This window comes from Capsella rubella, unplaced genomic scaffold (genome assembly GCF_000375325.1).
Source record: "Capsella rubella cultivar Monte Gargano unplaced genomic scaffold, Caprub1_0 scaffold_1, whole genome shotgun sequence".
In the NCBI taxonomy this organism is placed as follows: Eukaryota; Viridiplantae; Streptophyta; class Magnoliopsida; order Brassicales; family Brassicaceae; genus Capsella; species Capsella rubella.
The window spans coordinates 10,238,343-10,256,701 of NW_006238923.1; the positions used below are offsets into that span (position 1 = coordinate 10,238,343).

At 39.6% G+C, this 18,359-nt stretch overlaps 6 protein-coding genes across 7 annotated transcripts; 3 read left to right on the plus strand and 3 right to left on the minus strand.

Annotated features, from left to right (window-relative positions):
• Positions 1-1,471: 1,471 nt before the first annotated feature.
• On the plus strand, positions 1,472-2,821 carry LOC17898341 (probable WRKY transcription factor 71). Its single transcript, XM_006304014.2, has 3 exons — positions 1,472-1,827; positions 2,083-2,229; positions 2,372-2,821. Exons 1-3 carry the CDS (start codon positions 1,511-1,513, stop codon positions 2,763-2,765), a joined length of 858 nt encoding a protein of 285 aa, XP_006304076.1. The 5' UTR covers positions 1,472-1,510; the 3' UTR covers positions 2,766-2,821.
• A 525-nt stretch (positions 2,822-3,346) lies between these two features.
• On the minus strand, positions 3,347-6,993 carry LOC17898205 (glycine--tRNA ligase, mitochondrial 1). 2 transcript variants are annotated; one of them, XM_006306853.2, is made up of 10 exons: positions 6,909-6,993; positions 6,101-6,554; positions 5,547-5,929; positions 5,342-5,459; positions 5,045-5,239; positions 4,716-4,940; positions 4,537-4,596; positions 4,377-4,457; positions 3,874-4,279; positions 3,347-3,779 (listed from the first exon to the last, which is right to left on the minus strand). In XM_006306853.2, the coding sequence occupies exons 2-10, from the start codon at positions 6,470-6,472 to the stop codon at positions 3,547-3,549; spliced, it is 2,073 nt and encodes a 690-aa protein (XP_006306915.1). In that variant the 5' UTR covers positions 6,473-6,554; positions 6,909-6,993; the 3' UTR covers positions 3,347-3,546. The 2 variants fall into 2 exon arrangements, with proteins under 2 accessions (XP_006306915.1, XP_023645172.1); XM_023789404.1 differs by lacking the exon at positions 6,909-6,993 and having other exon boundaries at positions 6,101-6,612.
• Positions 6,994-7,587: 594 nt separating this feature from the next.
• LOC17900221 (carbamoyl-phosphate synthase large chain, chloroplastic) lies at positions 7,588-11,588 on the plus strand. Its single transcript, XM_006306549.2, has 3 exons — positions 7,588-8,981; positions 9,141-9,833; positions 9,940-11,588. The coding sequence occupies exons 1-3, from the start codon at positions 7,644-7,646 to the stop codon at positions 11,461-11,463; spliced, it is 3,555 nt and encodes a 1,184-aa protein (XP_006306611.1). The 5' UTR covers positions 7,588-7,643; the 3' UTR covers positions 11,464-11,588.
• A 191-nt stretch (positions 11,589-11,779) lies between these two features.
• On the minus strand, positions 11,780-12,808 carry LOC17898181 (chlorophyll a-b binding protein 2, chloroplastic). Its single transcript, XM_006305851.2, has one exon. The coding sequence runs from the start codon at positions 12,759-12,761 to the stop codon at positions 11,958-11,960; it is 804 nt and encodes a 267-aa protein (XP_006305913.1). The 5' UTR covers positions 12,762-12,808; the 3' UTR covers positions 11,780-11,957.
• A 1,761-nt stretch (positions 12,809-14,569) lies between these two features.
• Positions 14,570-15,602, minus strand: LOC17899570 (chlorophyll a-b binding protein 2, chloroplastic). Its single transcript, XM_006305471.2, has one exon. It carries the CDS (start codon positions 15,547-15,549, stop codon positions 14,746-14,748), a length of 804 nt encoding a protein of 267 aa, XP_006305533.1. The 5' UTR covers positions 15,550-15,602; the 3' UTR covers positions 14,570-14,745.
• Positions 15,603-17,318: 1,716 nt separating this feature from the next.
• On the plus strand, positions 17,319-18,328 carry LOC17896891 (chlorophyll a-b binding protein 1, chloroplastic). Its single transcript, XM_006304329.2, has one exon. The coding sequence runs from the start codon at positions 17,392-17,394 to the stop codon at positions 18,193-18,195; it is 804 nt and encodes a 267-aa protein (XP_006304391.1). The 5' UTR covers positions 17,319-17,391; the 3' UTR covers positions 18,196-18,328.
• The last annotated feature ends 31 nt before the right edge of the window (positions 18,329-18,359 follow it).

Below are 18,359 nucleotides of genomic sequence, written 5' to 3' on the forward strand. Positions count from 1 at the left end.
ATTGTGTTCCGAATCTCAAATAATGCTAAGAGTATAATTAATCTTTTGGTCCAAATATCATTTGCGTATGAGAATGTTACTTGCTATTATTTGATCCAATCATAGATTCGTTTTCTACATACTTTATCAGGATAAGATTAATGTTTAAGACTTGTCTTGTTGAAGTATATATATAATGAAGAAAGTGAAGTTCTTGCTTTGAAGGACGTTGACTGTTCACAAGACAAGTTGGTCTTCGCTGACTTTGAATCAACAACAATAATGTAGCTCCAAAAGCAAGGGGTATATATATTTAATTTCTAACAAAAATAAACCATTATCTCTTTGGTAGAACACTTATTTATATATGAAAGAGATTAGCTATCTTTTCTTTTTATGGAGGTTATTTGTAATAATTAACTAATATTATATATAAAGGATTTCTAGAGAGACGCAAAATGAAAACTTTTTTTTGTGTGTAAAATAATCACTCGTTGCGTGTGTGTTTATGCATATTAGTATATGATTCGTTATAATTCACCAAGAAAGTTTGCTTTTGACGAGTGCAAAGATGTTGGAAGTAGATGTAAATTGTCTACATTGCCTTTATACATTTGACCTCTAGCTATTTATCTTTATTTTTAATATACCTCACTAGGACTTCTAGCTACGTAAATATACTTCTTAAAAATCTAATCATTTGCACACAAAAACAAAAAAATCATCTAATCATATGTGCATTACACATATATTTAGACCTCAAATTCTACTATGACATAGTTAATACATGTACCGTGCGTGTGATTTTTGTACTAAACCTTATTAATGTATATGGATTCCATTTTACGAAAGATATCGTTGATTGATTCATTTGATCGATTTAATTTATATATATCATAAGTTAACAAATAAAGAGAGAACAAAACGATTGAAAAGAAAGAAAGCCAAAGCATAGTGTGGTAGATAGGATTAGAGATAAATATATAGTTAAATGTTTCCTTTATAGAAACCACTCTTTTTTTGTTAGATGGCTATCTAGCTAATTAAAATATTAAGTTGAAATTTTCAAACCTATCTTTTTCACATACACAAAGATATTTTAGCAAATATAATACCCACTAAAGTCTTCAAAGATTATGACCCTTTTAAACTTTCCAATATCTCCCTCTTAAATTCTTTCAAATTATTTTGTATTTCACATTGTAGAGAGACTATAATTTCGAATTACGTACATTAATATTATAATTCGGTTATTTTGTTTATTATATGATTAATTAAGTGTTGGAGAAGCTATTTTAATTATCTTAAGACCAATATACATATATGTATGCTCTCCAAATGATATCGCTCCAAGCACTTATAATTAAGACCTTAATTGAATATTCAGAACTAAATTAAAGATACCATCGAAGTAAAGTTGAATGGACTTGTATTTATAAGACTTGATCACCCAAAGTCCACATATAACCTAACACCTAAGTTTGAAGAACCAAGTATCTTCCTCTTCTTCTCCTTCTCCGTCTCTTCATCAATGGATGATCATGTTGAGAGCAAGAACACATATTTAGAAGAAGCGTCCTTCACGAGTATAACTGATTGCTTACAAAGCTCATTAGTGATGGATTATAACTCTCTAGAGAAGGGTTTTAAATTCCCACCTTATGGTTCCCCTTTTCAACCGGTTTCACCTTCCAATATAGGCCATATAGTAAACAACAACCCTTACTTAAATCTTAGTTCGAATTCTCCTATGGTCTCATCTCCCTCTAATGAAGCCGATCCTAAAGAGAACCCCAATGAGGATAACGAAGGAGACCAACATGGTGTTCGTGAAAGTTCCAAGCAAGTGTGAGTTCTTTTTCAACCTTTTACATTTCTTTTTTTTTTTTGATATAAAACCTTTTACATTTCTTTCACTCAATTCCTCTCGCATATTTCTTTTCTTCTTTTTGCGTAACTAGATTCGCTGAACCAAAAGACAGATAATATAATGTGATCAAGCTTACGAAAATCATCAACAATCACTTGATAAAAGAATTAAAAATTTTAGAAAGTTAAAACCCTAGAGATTGATATTTTGTTGTGGATGATGAGTATGGTCAGGACAAAACAAGGTAAAAAGAAAGGAGAGAAGAAAGAGAGAGAAGCTAAAGTTGCGTTTTTGACCAAAAGCGAGATTGATCATCTTGAAGATGGCTATAGATGGAGAAAATATGGACAAAAGGCCGTCAAGAACAGCCCTTATCCAAGGTTCCCTTCCTCACTACCACAGACATTTTATTTACTTTGTCCTTGCATTTACATGTTACGCCATTCGAGTATACATATATAATATATTTATAGATCATCATATCGTAATATATATCTTATATATGTACGTATGCGCTTACAGGAGTTACTATAGGTGCACAACACAGAAGTGCAACGTAAAAAAACGTGTAGAGAGATCGTTTCAAGATCCGTCGATCGTAATAACAACATACGAAGGAAAACACAACCATCCAATCCCTTCGACGTTGAGAGGAACCGTGGCCGCTGAACATCTATTAGGTCACCGTGGTGGTGGAAGCAGTTTCCTCCATAGCTTCCCTCTTCATCACCGTCAAGAGTTTCTCATGATGAAACATCCTCCTGCCAATTATCTATCATCAGTGGGATCTATGTCGAACGATCATGGTCATGGGATGATCTCTAGTTACAATAATAATAATCATCAACCTACAGGTGTTGACTATGGTCTACTTCAGGACATTGTTCCTTCAATGTTCTCGAAGCACGAATCTTGAGTTGAGAGAGGGCATGTACTATATATAGTTCAAAGCTTTATGATCATGATTACACTATAATTTTTGTAAAACATAAATAATTTAGTACTACATATTAGTAGATTCTTAGGTATTTCTGATCTTTTATTTTTATATGCATGTATATATATATATATATATATATATATATATTTCACTGATGACAAATTGACAACCTACTACTGATTATTTGGACTTTTGATTCGTCATTCTTGTAAGAGTTAAAACTTTATGAACGTCTCTAATTAGAGGTATGCATACATGTTTTAGTGCATTTCGTCGTCTTCGTAAATTTGGTATTAATTAGCATGTGGTTCGTCTATTCTGATTATGCATGATGATTTCATTATTGGACAACAAAGTTTGGTAACGTATGTTTTTTATTTGGTTTAAAAGTCTTCACTTTCTTTTCTTTTTTTGGTCGATGGTGGAAATGCAGAAATCGCTGACTATCGGTTACATTAACGAAAACGACTTCATCCCTGAATCATCAATCCCTTCAGACTTCAACCCAAAAATTAACAAGACTTTCTTTTTCATTTTTCTTTTGACAAAGACCGCAATTAAAAGGACCTTGTTTATACAAAGGTGACATGCATATATGCAGAACATGAGTTTTAAGTTCTACCAAAGAAGTGATGTGTATGCATTACAACCAAATCATTCAATGATGGTTTGTTGAACTTAAAATTCCCTCTTTAGTTCGAAATGTAATAAGAAAAACACGAGTAAGGATTATGGTCATGGTGATTGAAAGAGCTAGCTACTCGTCTAATGCAGCAGAAGAGTGGTGTGGGAAGCTTGCCCAAACGTCTTGCCATGTCATCTTCCCCTCTGCGACTGAGCTCACAACTGAAGCTGCCTCCTTCAAGCTGACTCTGATTTGATCTTTGCTGTCTCTTTCTCTGATTGTCACTGATGTCTCTGAGTCCACTGTTATTGCAAATGGCACTCCAAGCTCATCCGTTCTCGCATATCTCTTCCCTATCGACGTACCTATTCACATTCACACAGAGCCACAAATCTTCACTCAGTTTGCCCATTTCAATAGTTAAAAAAAACCTTCGTTTTTCAAATTGTTTTTACGTACCAGTGATGTCAATCTTATGTGAGATACCAACAGAAGCCAGTTCCTTGGAAATAACTTTTGCTGCTTCCTCGAATTGTTGGTTCTGAACAAGCGGGAAAACTGTGCACTTGATGGGAGCTACAAGAGGAGGGAAACGGAACACGTTCAATTGTTCATCCCCTGCTTTGCTTGGCCTTGTGCTGAAACAATGCTCGTACAGACAATATATGATCCGACCAATCCCAAATGATGGTTCAATCACTGATGGAGTGAAAACCCGCTGGTGCTCTTTCTTCTTCTCCTTTGAGATTGACACCATATTCTTCTTGATGGTCACGTTTTTCTTAAGGGTACACACGAAAAACTCCACTTCGCCTTTGGATTCCAGGGTTGCTTTCATCTCCATAGCTTCTTCCTCATTCATCGCCTAACATAAAAAAAAAATATTACATTAAGCATGATATTTATTTTAAACCAGCACCATGAAAAAAAAAGAAGCTATTCAGTAAACAATAGAGTTCAACCTCCAAAGATTCAACCACATTCTTTTGATTTCCCTTGAATGCAAGACCCAGTTCTTTCTTCACAGGTGTAATCACAAGTTTCTGAAATAGAAGATAACCTTAATAGGAGAAGTTATAACGACAAAGAATCAGAGATTAATGAATTTGTACACTAAAGTACCTCTACTTCTTTAGGTTCTGCAAATTTCTCTTCAGCCACTAGGGGAACGCCACTTTTGTCCTGTCGTACAACAGTTGATCCACTTGAGTGAGTTTAAATAGGAATAGTTACAGCTTTTGATCATTAATTATCTATAGCTATCAAATGAAATGATGAAAAAGTAAAGGTGAGGTTCATACAGAGTGAGCACGTAAGTCGTAGGCAGACCTATCTGCAATTCCAACACATTCAATCCACCCATATGAACTCTCAATTTCAGCATCCCAACAATCTGCTGCATAGTGGGCCATTTCATTTGCTAGATGCTGACGGAAGCGCAGCCGTTCCTTGTCTATGCCAAGGCGGGTAAGGAAAAGATATACTCTCCCAATGAAGTATCCTAGAGTTTCATTGTTCACAGTACCCTATACGTATAGGTTTCAGTTGCAGGCATCAATTAGATATAAAAATGGGTGTGGAAGAGAGCTTAGTAAAAATTAAATAGGCTACTATTATTACAAATACTAACCGTAGCAACAGCTTCACCAAGGCAAAGTTTTTTTGCAGACTGGCCAGACATTTGTTCCTCCCTTGGGAACATAAGGAATTCCAGTTTTGCTACATCAGGAAATTTGGGATGCGACTTATTTTCAGGATCAACGAAGTGCTCAATCTCTGCCAGCGTGAATTCACGAACTCTAAGAAGTCCTTGACGAGGAGATATCTGCAAGTAATATGCTACTTATTTAAACTCAGACACAATAGAGAAAATAGTCTTTTAAAGAAGATGAACACATCCCATATATCAAGCAAAGCAATATATTACCTCATTTCTAAAGGCTTGACCAATTTGAGCCGCGGCAAATGGAAGTTTCCTCCCATTGTAATAGTACAGGTCCTTAAAGTTCACAAAGATGCCTTGAGCAGTTTCAGGACGCATGTAACTGAAACACACAAAAAAGGAGTGATTTGATAACAAAACTCAGGAAAGAAAGTAGCTCAGAAACAATTATAACATTTAAAAAACTCACCCAGGAATTAGACCAGATGGGCCAATGGATGTTTGAAACATCAAGTTAAATGGGTAAGGGTCAGAAAGTGGGTTCTTTGTGTCCGGAGCAGTGATCCCATACTCCTTAATCTTCGCACCTAGCTGTTCAGGAGAAAAATCTTCCATAACAGCAAGAACATCCTTCAGTTCAGCAGCTTTATCAGCAGAGATGGTAAGATCTTTCTCCAGCTTCTCTGTGCAATAATCCTTGAGCAAGTGGTCCGCACGGTAACATGTTCCAGTTTTCTCATCCTTAACCATAAGATCAGTAAACTTATCTACATGCCCAGATGCCTTGAGAACAACCTCTGGTGTCACACACGGACAATCAACTTCTAGCATGTTCTCCTCAAGAATAAAATGCTGCAAATCAAACCAAATCGCATATAAGAACAAACCTAACACAATTTCTACTCTATCAATCATGTCAAATTCTACCCAAATCTATCCCGTGTAAGAACAAACCTAACTCAAATTCTACTCTATAAATCTTGTTGAGTTTGAATACAGAGAAATGTAAAAAGTGTTCCTTACTTGACGCCAAAAGCTCAGGACATTGGACTTAATAGCACATCCAGGAGGACCATAATCAAAAAGTCCAGCGACACCACTGTAGATTTTAAACGAAGGAATATAGAACAAACGCCGCTCAAGAGTGTTGACTACAGCTTTTCGAAAGGCCTCACGGTTAAGAGAACCATTACCAGAGCCACTAATTGTGGACTGAAGCTCCTTCTCAACTGCAGATTTCTCGAGCTTCAATTTGTTAAGTAGCTCGATAGCGGCATCGATATCCGGTTTCGCTGCACGGGAGGCCTTGAGAGCTCGGACGGCGTTACCCTGAGCTTCGACAGATGACGATTTCTCCGATAGGGATTGACGGAGAGATTGTTCAGTGGCATCCATCGGAATCTGAATCGAAGCAATGGAGATGGGTTTGCCAAGGGTTGTGGTGGTTTGGAATCGACGAACACTGTAGATTTGTTGTCTGCGAAGAGAGACAAAGGTAGAGAAGATGCGGTGTTGGTTCCACTTACACATTAGACCTTATGGTTTAGGATAAAGCATCAACAAAGCAATTTTAAAACAGTTGCTAAACAAAGCATACACTCAATTCTAAACAGATCCTAATAGTTGCTAATAGTCTAGAAGTGAAAATCTCAGCTGCAAGTAAGATGAAACAATTGGAAAAAGCTACAAAACGAAATCTCTATCTAAACAAGAAAACGATACTTATTCGATTTCATTTACAAGAATATGAAAGCTAAACAACATCAAAAATCGATACTATGGAAGATACTGAAGATCGTTGAAGATTAGCGAAGGAAGATAATGGTGTTACCTAAGCTTGAAGAAGGTGACACTCTACAAGCTATAACTCTTGTCACGGACGGTGGTGAGTGACAAAGAACCAACAACAATGGCGTTACCCTAATTCCAGTGGCTTTGCTATTTTGTGAGGACTAAATGAAATTAATCATATTGGGCTTATGGGCCTAAATAAAATTATTTGGATTTTAAGAGATGTGGGTTTTATAAACCCAAAGACCAAAACCCAATCTGTCCACAACGTCATTGCTATGGCTGCGATATCATTTAGTTTATATTTCTTTGGTCTTATTCTTCGCCTGATCTCACATTAAAACTGTACTTTCGAAGGGGTCTAAATCATAAAAGATATATGGTATCACATTTGTTCTTTAAAAAGGAAATTAGGGAAACAGTGATGCAAATAATTGAGTCAATCAAATAACCTAAACAGTAGTGTTATTATTCCTTACATATCTATTTCAGTATTTTGTTTCTGGTCGGACTCTCGGACCCTTGATGATCTTTCTTTTACAGTTGTCAAATTTTTCCCAAAGCTTTTGTTGAACGTGTGATATATAAATCAGATCAATATGCCACGAAACTTTGAAAAGGACAAATAAAAAATTTGATAAAAAAATTAATAAACCGAAATAATCCAAATTCCCGAGAAACCCTAAATAAAACCCTCTCTCTCTTTCTGGTGTCTCACTTACTACTCTCTCTTCTGCAGTCTCTCACCCAGTAACAGAGAGCCGACACAGACGAAATGAGTAACCATTGCTTAGAACTCTCTTCTAACATTTTCGCTTCTTCAAAATCTCATCCTCGCTTCTCTCCTTCCAAGCTCTCCAATTCCACCTTCTTCTCTCGCTCTGCCAACAATTACAGAGCTAAATCCAAGCTTGGCTCTTCTTCTTCTTCCTTCTCCACTTTTCTCCCATGTCTCAACCGCAAAGCCTCCGTTACTCGTGTTCTCAAACCCGTCTCAGAGCTCGCCGACACCACTACCAAGGCCTTTTCTCCGGAGATCGTCGGGAAAAGGACCGATCTGAAGAAGATTATGATTCTCGGTGCTGGTCCGATTGTGATTGGCCAAGCTTGCGAGTTTGATTACTCTGGAACTCAAGCTTGTAAAGCCCTTAGGGAAGAGGGTTACGATGTCATTCTCATCAATTCCAATCCGGCTACTATCATGACTGACCCGGAGACTGCTAATCGGACCTATATTGCTCCCATGACTCCTGAGCTCGTCGAGCAGGTTATTGAGAAAGAGAGGCCTGACGCTTTGTTGCCTACCATGGGTGGCCAAACCGCACTGAACCTTGCCGTTGCTCTTGCTGAGAGTGGTGCTCTCGAGAGATACGGTGTTGAATTGATTGGGGCTAAGCTTGGTGCCATTAAGAAAGCTGAAGATCGTGATTTGTTTAAGCAGGCCATGAAGAACATTGGGCTAAAGACTCCACCTTCAGGGATTGGGAACACTCTTGATGAGTGTTTCGACATTGCTGGGAGAATTGGTGAGTTCCCTTTGATTATCCGTCCTGCGTTTACTTTGGGTGGTACTGGTGGTGGAATTGCCTATAACAAAGAGGAGTTTGAGTCCATTTGTAAAGCCGGTTTGGCTGCGAGTGTGACAAGTCAGGTTCTTGTTGAGAAGTCGTTGTTGGGTTGGAAAGAATATGAGCTTGAGGTGATGAGAGACTTAGCTGACAATGTTGTCATTATCTGTTCCATTGAGAACATTGATCCTATGGGTGTGCATACGGGTGATTCCATTACTGTGGCGCCTGCACAGACCCTTACGGATAGGGAGTACCAGCGGCTTAGGGATTATTCCATTGCCATTATAAGGGAGATTGGTGTTGAGTGTGGTGGATCTAATGTGCAGTTTGCAGTTAACCCCGTTGATGGTGAAGTTATGATCATAGAGATGAACCCTAGGGTCTCGAGATCTTCTGCTCTTGCTTCCAAGGCTACAGGGTTTCCCATTGCTAAAATGGCAGCCAAGTTGTCTGTTGGTTATACCTTGGATCAGATTCCTAATGATATCACCAGGAAAACACCAGCTAGCTTCGAGCCCTCCATCGATTATGTGGTGACTAAGGTTTGTCATTCTTTCGAGTGCATTCTTTTGGCTTTCTTTTTTGTGTTGCAAAATGAGATGCTCTCTTGAGTTTCAGGATTTACTCACGTATATCCACTTGAGGAAATACAAACTCGATGCATAATTTGCTTATTCTGTACACTTCTTTATATCCTGCAGATTCCTAGATTCGCATTTGAAAAGTTTCCAGGATCTCAGCCCTTGCTAACGACCCAGATGAAATCTGTGGGGGAATCTATGGCTCTCGGCCGCACATTCCAAGAATCTTTCCAGAAAGCTCTGAGGTCTCTGGAGTCTGGATTCTCAGGTTGGGGTTGTGCAAAAATCAAAGAGCTAGATTGGGACTGGGATCAGCTTAAATACAGCCTTAGAGTCCCAAATCCGGACAGGATCCATGCGATATATGCTGCCATGAAAAAGGGCATGAAGATTGATGAAATCTACGAGTTGAGCATGGTAGACAAGTGGTTCCTAACCCAGCTTAAAGAGCTTGTGGACGTGGAACAGTATCTTATGTGCGGAACCTTGTCAGAGATTACAAAAGAAGACCTTTACGAAGTCAAAAAGCGGGGATTTAGTGACAAGCAAATCGCTTATGCTACAAAGACAACAGAAGAAGAAGTCCGTACAAAGCGGATTTCTTTAGGAGTTGTTCCATCTTACAAGAGAGTTGATACATGTGCAGCAGAGTTCGAAGCGCATACACCATACATGTACTCTTCGTATGATTTTGAATGTGAATCAGCTCCAAACAGCAAGAAGAAGGTTTTGATTTTGGGTGGAGGGCCAAATCGTATTGGTCAAGGGATTGAATTTGATTACTGTTGTTGCCACACATCTTTCGCCTTACAGGTTAGTCCTAGACAATCTAAGCGTCTCTCGCCTTACTGTTGTTGCCACACATCTTTCAACTTTGTTTCGCAAAATTTACTTATCGACTATTTAAATATATTTGCAGGATGCTGGATATGAGACCATAATGTTGAACTCAAATCCTGAAACAGTATCCACAGATTATGATACAAGCGATAGGCTCTACTTTGAACCTCTTACAATCGAGGATGTTCTCAATGTTATTGATCTTGAAAAACCTGATGGAATAATAGTGCAATTTGGTGGTCAAACTCCTCTGAAACTTGCTCTCCCAATCAAACGTTATTTGGATAAGCACATGCCCATGAGTTTGAGCGGAGAGGGACCTGTTCGCATCTGGGGTACATCACCTGACTCCATTGATGCTGCTGAAGACAGAGAGAGGTTTAATGCAATTCTTGATGAGCTGAAAATTGAGCAACCCAAGGGAGGCATTGCAAAGAGCGAAGCTGATGCCTTAGCGATTGCGAAGGAGGTTGGCTACCCAGTTGTGGTAAGACCTTCTTATGTTCTAGGTGGACGGGCAATGGAGATCGTTTATGATGACAGTAGATTAATAACGTATTTGGAAAATGCGGTTGAAGTTGACCCAGAGAGACCTGTTTTGGTAGATAAATATCTCTCTGATGCCATTGAGATCGACGTTGATACCCTTACTGATTCCTATGGAAATGTGGTGATTGGTGGAATAATGGAGCATATCGAACAAGCTGGTGTGCATTCTGGTGACTCGGCTTGTATGCTTCCAACACAAACTATCCCATCTTCTTGTTTACAAACTATCCGTTCATGGACCACTAAGCTGGCGAAGAAGCTAAATGTATGTGGGCTGATGAATTGTCAGTATGCGATCACGACATCTGGGGATGTTTTCTTGCTTGAAGCCAATCCCCGAGCTTCCCGTACTGTCCCTTTTGTCTCGAAAGCCATTGGACATCCGCTTGCCAAGTATGCTGCACTGGTCATGTCAGGCAAATCTCTCAAAGACATTAACTTTGAAAAAGAAGTCATCCCTAAACACATCTCTGTCAAAGAAGCTGTTTTCCCATTTGAGAAGTTCCAAGGATGTGATGTGATACTCGGGCCAGAGATGAGAAGCACAGGAGAAGTGATGAGCATCAGTTCTGAATTTTCAAGTGCGTTTGCAATGGCTCAGATCGCTGCAGGTCAAAAGCTACCTTTAACTGGGACAGTCTTCCTCAGCTTAAACGATATGACCAAATCGCACCTAGAGAAAATCGCGGTGTCCTTCCTCGAGCTCGGGTTCAAGATCGTTGCCACCTCGGGAACAGCTCATTTTCTGGACCTGAAAGGCATTGCCGTGGAGAAAGTGCTGAAGTTGCATGAAGGAAGACCACATGCTGCTGATATGGTGGCTAATGGTCAGATCCAGTTGATGTTGATCACAAGCTCGGGAGATGCTCTTGACCAGAAAGATGGGAGAGAGCTCAGACAAATGGCTCTAGCCTACAAGGTCCCTGTTATAACCACGGTGGCTGGAGCATTAGCGACTGCCGAGGGAATCAAGAGCTTGAAGTCAAGTGCCATTAAAATGACCGCTCTGCAGGACTTCTTTGAGGTAAAGGATGTATCTTCTTTGCCCGTCTGAGTTAGTTTTTAATTAATATGTTTGATCGCTTGTGTGGAACTTTTACGATGTCGACTAAATTTCAACGGATTTTGTTTACCATAAGCATTTCTATCAATAATCCTCTAAGGTCCATTTTCGAGATGCAGCATAGTTTTTAATTTATCAGTATGTCCTTCCTTGCTTTGTATCAGGATATCAGATCATTTGCCCATTGGCTTAAACTCGTGTCATGTATTTGTAATCAATTGTGCAATTGTAGAAATAGCCTCTTCAATAGAGTGAATCGAAGAATATAAGTCCAGTTCAGATTTTGAAATGTTACGAGAAGAATATGAGAGAAAAATGAGTTATTTGAGTTAATGATCAATCATACGAAGTCTTTGCAAATTTACATCTGAAAGTCTCAAACCATCCATCACAAACACAAACCCTGCTCTTTCTCCTTCTGCCCTCACTCTCACTCGAATTCAAAAGACTGAAAAAATGCAAATTACAAACTGATAAAACTTTGCTCACTTTCCGGGAACAAAGTTGGTGGCGAAGGCCCATGCGTTGTTGTTGACTGGGTCGGACAAATGGTCAGCAAGGTTCTCCAATGGTCCCTTACCGGTGACGATGGCTTGAACGAAGAATCCGAACATAGAGAACATAGCCAATCTTCCGTTCTTGAGCTCCTTCACCTTCAACTCAGCGAAGGCCTCTGGGTCGGTAGCCAAACCCAATGGGTCGAAGCTGCCTCCGGGGTAAAGCAAGTCCTCGGCCTCTCCCAATGGACCATCTCCTGCGACTCTGTAGCCTTCAACGGCTCCCATCAAGATGACTTGGGTGGCCCAAATTGCCAAAATGCTCTGAGCGTGGACCAAGCTAGGGTTTCCCAAGTAATCGAGCCCTCCGTCGCTGAAGATCTGTGAACCGGCCTTGAACCAAACGGCCTCTCCGAACTTGACTCCGTTCCTGGCCAAAAGCTCAGGGAAGACGCAGCCAAGGGCTCCGAGCATGGCCCACCTGCTGTGGATAACTTCTAGCTCACGGTTCCTTGCGAATGTCTCTGGGTCAGCAGAGAGTCCAGCGGTGTCCCATCCGTAGTCTCCGGGGAACTCTCCAGTAAGGTAGCTCGGTGGCTCGCCAGAGAATGGACCCAAGTACTTGACTCGGTCAGATCCGTACCATGGGCTGCCTGATGGACCCTTTGGCTTGGCCACAGTCTTCCTCATCGTCACACGGCCGCTTCCGAGGACTTCTGATGAAGCCGGGGAAAGGTTCACAGCCTTTCCGGCGAAGGCAGGGGAGGAGAGAGCCATTGTTGAGGCAGCCATTGAAATGTTTTTGGTTTTTTTTTTTTTTTTTTTGGTGACTAACTTGTGAGTGAGAGTGAGTGATAACGTTAAGATAGGTTTGGATTAAATAGTGATATTGTGAGTAACGTTTGTTATCTCTCAAGTAATCTTTATCTCTTCGCTCATTGGGTTTTTGAGATTTTTGTTTTATCGTTTCTTATTCTTAGGTGGCAGTCTCTTGTCCACGAGCTTTCACTTTGGTTTTTTCATTGCAGCCAAAGCATTTTGAGACCACAGGTTGTAAATCTTTGGAAATGGCTAAATTTTTGTGAAAATAGATAACTTATTTGAGAGATTTTTTTCTCTTTAAAAAAGTTAAGAACATTTCCAAGATTGATATCATCGAAACATCATACATTTTGATCGATTATTTTTTTTGGGGTGAAACTATGGTGCTTTGATCATGACTATCAATAAGTGTAATATGAAGTCCCGATCACTATCAATTTACAGAAGTGCAATTCATCTTAACATCGTTTCCATTGTTACTTTATCCACTAACCTGATTCTCATGAACAATGTAAATAATTTCTAAAACTTTTAGTTATTTTTAAAAAATTGCAAAAACTATTTGAATATTTAGGAAGACGATACATAACACATTGAAAAAACTACCATATTTATTAAATTTTAACCGTGATTGTAGTATTCTGTTGTAAAATTGAACAACATTGTAGAGATGAAAAAAAAACAAGACAATAATTTATTTGAGGTTTAATTTGCAGCAACCTAAGTTCTCAATCACTTTGATAGAAAACGCTTTAAGCTATCATCAATTCACGCTTAATGATTTCAATCATCCTAAACAATTTCTAATTTTAACACTCATTTTTTTTTTTGTTACAAAGCACAATTATAGTTTTATCATCATTCATTGACCTCACACATGAATTCACCTATGAGGCTATGGCTATGTATATATATGCATTAGAACGCATGTTCTATAGTAGTATACGTTGAAAATAAATAACACTATGCATGTTCAGTTCTATTCGCTTTAATCTTTCGGTACTAAACACCAACGATATCATGCATTCTTCTATATATACTCTGATTACTCACTCAAAACATCTATGTCCCATATCAAGGAAGATTTCAATGAAATCATTTGATCTAGACTTAATTTATTTTCTTCGGTTAGGAAACCAGGACATGCATGTTTTAGTACTCCGAAATATCCAAACATAATTTCAGTTATTATGTATTCGCCAATTATAGCGTGACAAATGAACCCGGTCCACGTACAGAGGAACTCACAGTCACATGCAGAACGCAATCGTCTGTCCAATTACTCGATCGTAGTCGTACGAGCTTCAAAATCAACCAAACACAGAAGGAACAAACACATGCACATAGACAACATGTGATGAGAGGCATCACATACACCTTCTACTTCTAGAGATTAAAAACCGTACGTTTACCAAGAAACTTGATACTAGAAAAACAATAAACAAAATTTTTGATTTTGAGACGGCCATGACTGTTTTCTCCGTTCTGAAAGTTCGTCTGCTCGCAAACGGCCATCCTTCGCTAATTCCAAAAGAGAAAAGAACAAACACATAATTTCGCCGACCAAATTTTTTCAAAAATAATTTACTTTAGCACCAAATATATATAAAATATGTAATTACCGGTCTTTCTACAAACTAATAACACTATGCTAGTGGTTGATACCAGCTATGTTTCAACAATCTAAACACATAACTATTGTCTATCCCCATATACGCGAAAAAGAAAATTGTTTTATGTCCAATGCATATTTTAGAGTTTTCACGAGACGACAAGTATGTGAGAAAAAATGAGTTATTTGATTAATGACAAACCATACAAAGTCTTTGCAAATTTACATATGAAAGTCTCCAACCATCCATCACAAACACAAACCCTCTCTTTCTCCTCCTGTCTCTCACTCGAATTCAAAATACTAAAATAAAATGCAAATTACAAACTGATAAAACTTTGCTCACTTTCCGGGAACAAAGTTGGTGGCGAAGGCCCATGCGTTGTTGTTGACTGGATCGGACAAATGGTCAGCAAGGTTCTCCAAAGGTCCCTTACCGGTGACGATGGCTTGAACGAAGAATCCAAACATAGAGAACATAGCCAATCTTCCGTTCTTGAGCTCCTTTACCTTTAACTCAGCGAAGGCCTCTGGGTCGGTAGCCAAACCCAATGGGTCGAAGCTGCCTCCGGGGTAAAGCAAGTCCTCGGCCTCTCCCAATGGACCATCTCCTGCGACTCTGTAGCCTTCAACAGCTCCCATCAAGATGACTTGGGTGGCCCAAATCGCCAAAATGCTCTGGGCGTGGACCAAGCTAGGGTTTCCCAAGTAGTCAAGCCCTCCATCGCTGAAGATTTGTGAACCGGCCTTGAACCAAACGGCCTCTCCGAACTTGACTCCGTTCCTGGCCAAAAGCTCAGGGAAGACGCAGCCAAGGGCTCCGAGCATGGCCCACCTGCTGTGGATAACTTCTAGCTCACGGTTCCTAGCGAATGTCTCGGGGTCAGCAGAGAGTCCGGCGGTGTCCCATCCGTAGTCTCCTGGGAACTCACCGGTGAGGTAGCTTGGTGGCTCGCCAGAGAATGGACCCAAGTACTTGACTCGGTCAGAGCCGTACCATGGGCTGCCTGATGGACCCTTTGGCTTGGCAACAGTCTTCCTCATCGTCACACGGCCGCTTCCGAGGACTTCTGATGAAGCCGGGGAAAGGTTCACAGCCTTTCCGGCGAAGGCAGGGGAGGAGAGAGCCATTGTTGAGGCGGCCATTGAAATGTTTTTGGTTTTTTTTTTTGGTGACTAACTTGTGAGTGAGAGTGAGTGACAATGGTTAGGTAGGTTTGGATTATATAGGGATATTGTGAGTATGGTTTGTTATCTCTCTTGTAATCTTTATCTCTTTATTCATTGGGTTCTTGAGATTTTTGTTTATCGTTTCTTAGTCTTACGTGGCAATCTCTAAGCCACGAGCTTTTGCTTTGATTTTTACATTGCAGCCAAAGCATTTTGTGACCACATTATGAGCCGTCGTATACTTTAACGGTAACACCCTCGTGACTTTGCTTTGTATTTTTTTTTTGTTTTTGTAAACCTACTTTGTTTTGAATAAGAACTTAAATTTTGTATGAATTTAGCTCCTGACAAGAGCTTAATGATTTGTGTTGTTTTGGCTAAAACTTAAGTAAAATTAACACTTTCAAATGTCGATGATCGATACATTGTATTAAAGTAGCATTTACCCGCATATATTATGTTTTGATCATGACTACCAATACTTTCAATAGTAAGTCCAACATCATTATATATACATGTTCACAAGATTCAGAAGCATCGGCACTTAATCCAATAACCCAAGAGATCTCATGACTAGCGTATTTCATCTTTAAAATCATCTAATGAATAATGTATTGTCTCTTTAAACTCTCTCTGAGTTGTTACTTTTTATCGAAACGCAATACTGAGATAATTAATTGTTCATCATTATTCAAATACATTGAAGAATTATGCTACGGCATTTAAAACAGTCTTTATTCCAACAACAGAGATTTTTCTTCAAAGCACTTTTTTTTTCTTACTATCACTCAATCTTACCCACACGCTGTAGAGTGCACTCTCTAAGGTTTGAGTTTCTATGATCAATGAATTTTCAAGTGAGAAAAATTTTAGAATCCTTTGAAAGCTTTTCTAATCCATTGACCTTATTGTGGCCGTAAATGTAGCCGTTGTTGGGTCTATCTACGATTCTACGGTATTAGATGGATTTGTTGGCTTGTTTATTGTGGCCGTTGTCTGTCATAGCCGTTTGAAGAGTGTAAGGTAGAAGCTGACTTGTGGCTATGAGTATATGACCATGACTCGTAATTCTGGAGTTGTCTTGTGACCATGACCATCACCATGATCTGGTTGATGCCACTTTTGTCCTGACATTAGTACATTAAACATTATCATATAAAGCCACTAATGAAATGTTTCAGTTCATCTATTTTCCTCTTCTTGTGATATATTATGACGATCAATATATGTATGTAGGAGTTTAAGTTTGATTACATTTCTGCATTTTTAGATAACTATATCCCCATTACTTTTATAAAATAAATTTGATAACTTAATTCCAATACTTTTTTTATTGTTTTCTTTACTTTTGTTTTAATTGTCTATCTCTAGTAAACTGTTATTATTTTTTAACTTTATAGAAAAAATAGAAACAGATCATATACATATAGAATGTAATATGCAATTATCCTTAATTTTTTGTTTGATAGACTCAAGATTTCAAAAGGATAGAGAGATCAAGCCTTACACGTGTCAAGTCATGAGTGGGTGTTTCACGAATCCCTGAAACGCACCAAAGATATCTTAAGACACAAATCAGTTCCGAATCTGCCAAGTGTTAGCTATAAACCACGTAAGCAAACAAAAAAATCAAGAGTTCCAAAATAAAAATTTGTGAGTAGCCAATAAAAACTCTAGAGATTGATATTACAGGATAAGAGGTTACTTTAGATTTTCATATTATATATACTGAAAATCCCATCAGTGCCAAACCACCCATTTCTTGGCTTACAACAACAACTCTTAAACGTTTTTTACTTTGTGCAACTCTCAACCTCAATGGCCGCCTCAACAATGGCTCTCTCCTCCCCTGCTTTCGCCGGAAAGGCCGTCAAGCTTTCCCCGGCTTCATCAGAAGTCCTTGGAAGCGGCCGTGTGACGATGAGGAAGACCGTTGCCAAGCCAAAGGGACCATCAGGAAGCCCATGGTACGGATCTGAACGAGTCAAGTACTTGGGTCCATTCTCTGGCGAGCCACCAAGCTACCTTACCGGAGAGTTCCCCGGAGACTACGGATGGGACACCGCCGGACTCTCCGCTGACCCCGAGACATTCGCAAGGAACCGTGAGCTAGAAGTTATCCACAGCAGGTGGGCCATGCTCGGAGCCCTTGGCTGCGTCTTCCCTGAGCTTTTGGCCAGGAACGGAGTCAAGTTCGGAGAGGCCGTTTGGTTCAAGGCCGGTTCACAGATCTTCAGCGATGGAGGGCTTGACTACTTGGGAAACCCTAGCTTGGTCCACGCCCAGAGCATTTTGGCGATTTGGGCCACCCAAGTCATCTTGATGGGAGCCGTTGAAGGCTACAGAGTTGCAGGAGATGGTCCATTGGGAGAGGCCGAGGACTTGCTTTACCCCGGAGGCAGCTTCGACCCATTGGGTTTGGCTACCGACCCAGAGGCCTTCGCTGAGTTGAAGGTGAAGGAGCTCAAGAACGGAAGATTGGCTATGTTCTCTATGTTTGGATTCTTCGTTCAAGCCATTGTCACTGGTAAGGGACCTTTGGAGAACCTTGCTGACCATTTATCCGACCCAGTCAACAACAACGCATGGGCCTTCGCCACCAACTTTGTTCCCGGAAAGTGAGCAAAGTTTTATCTGTATTTTGCTTCAGTCTTTGTTTCAGTGTGAGAGGAGAAAGAGAGGTTGTCTAGGTGTAAAATTTGCAAAACTTTTGTATGATTTTTCATTAATCAAATAACTCTGTGTTCTCTCACAAGTATCTCTTATTATATTGAAGGAATCGTGAA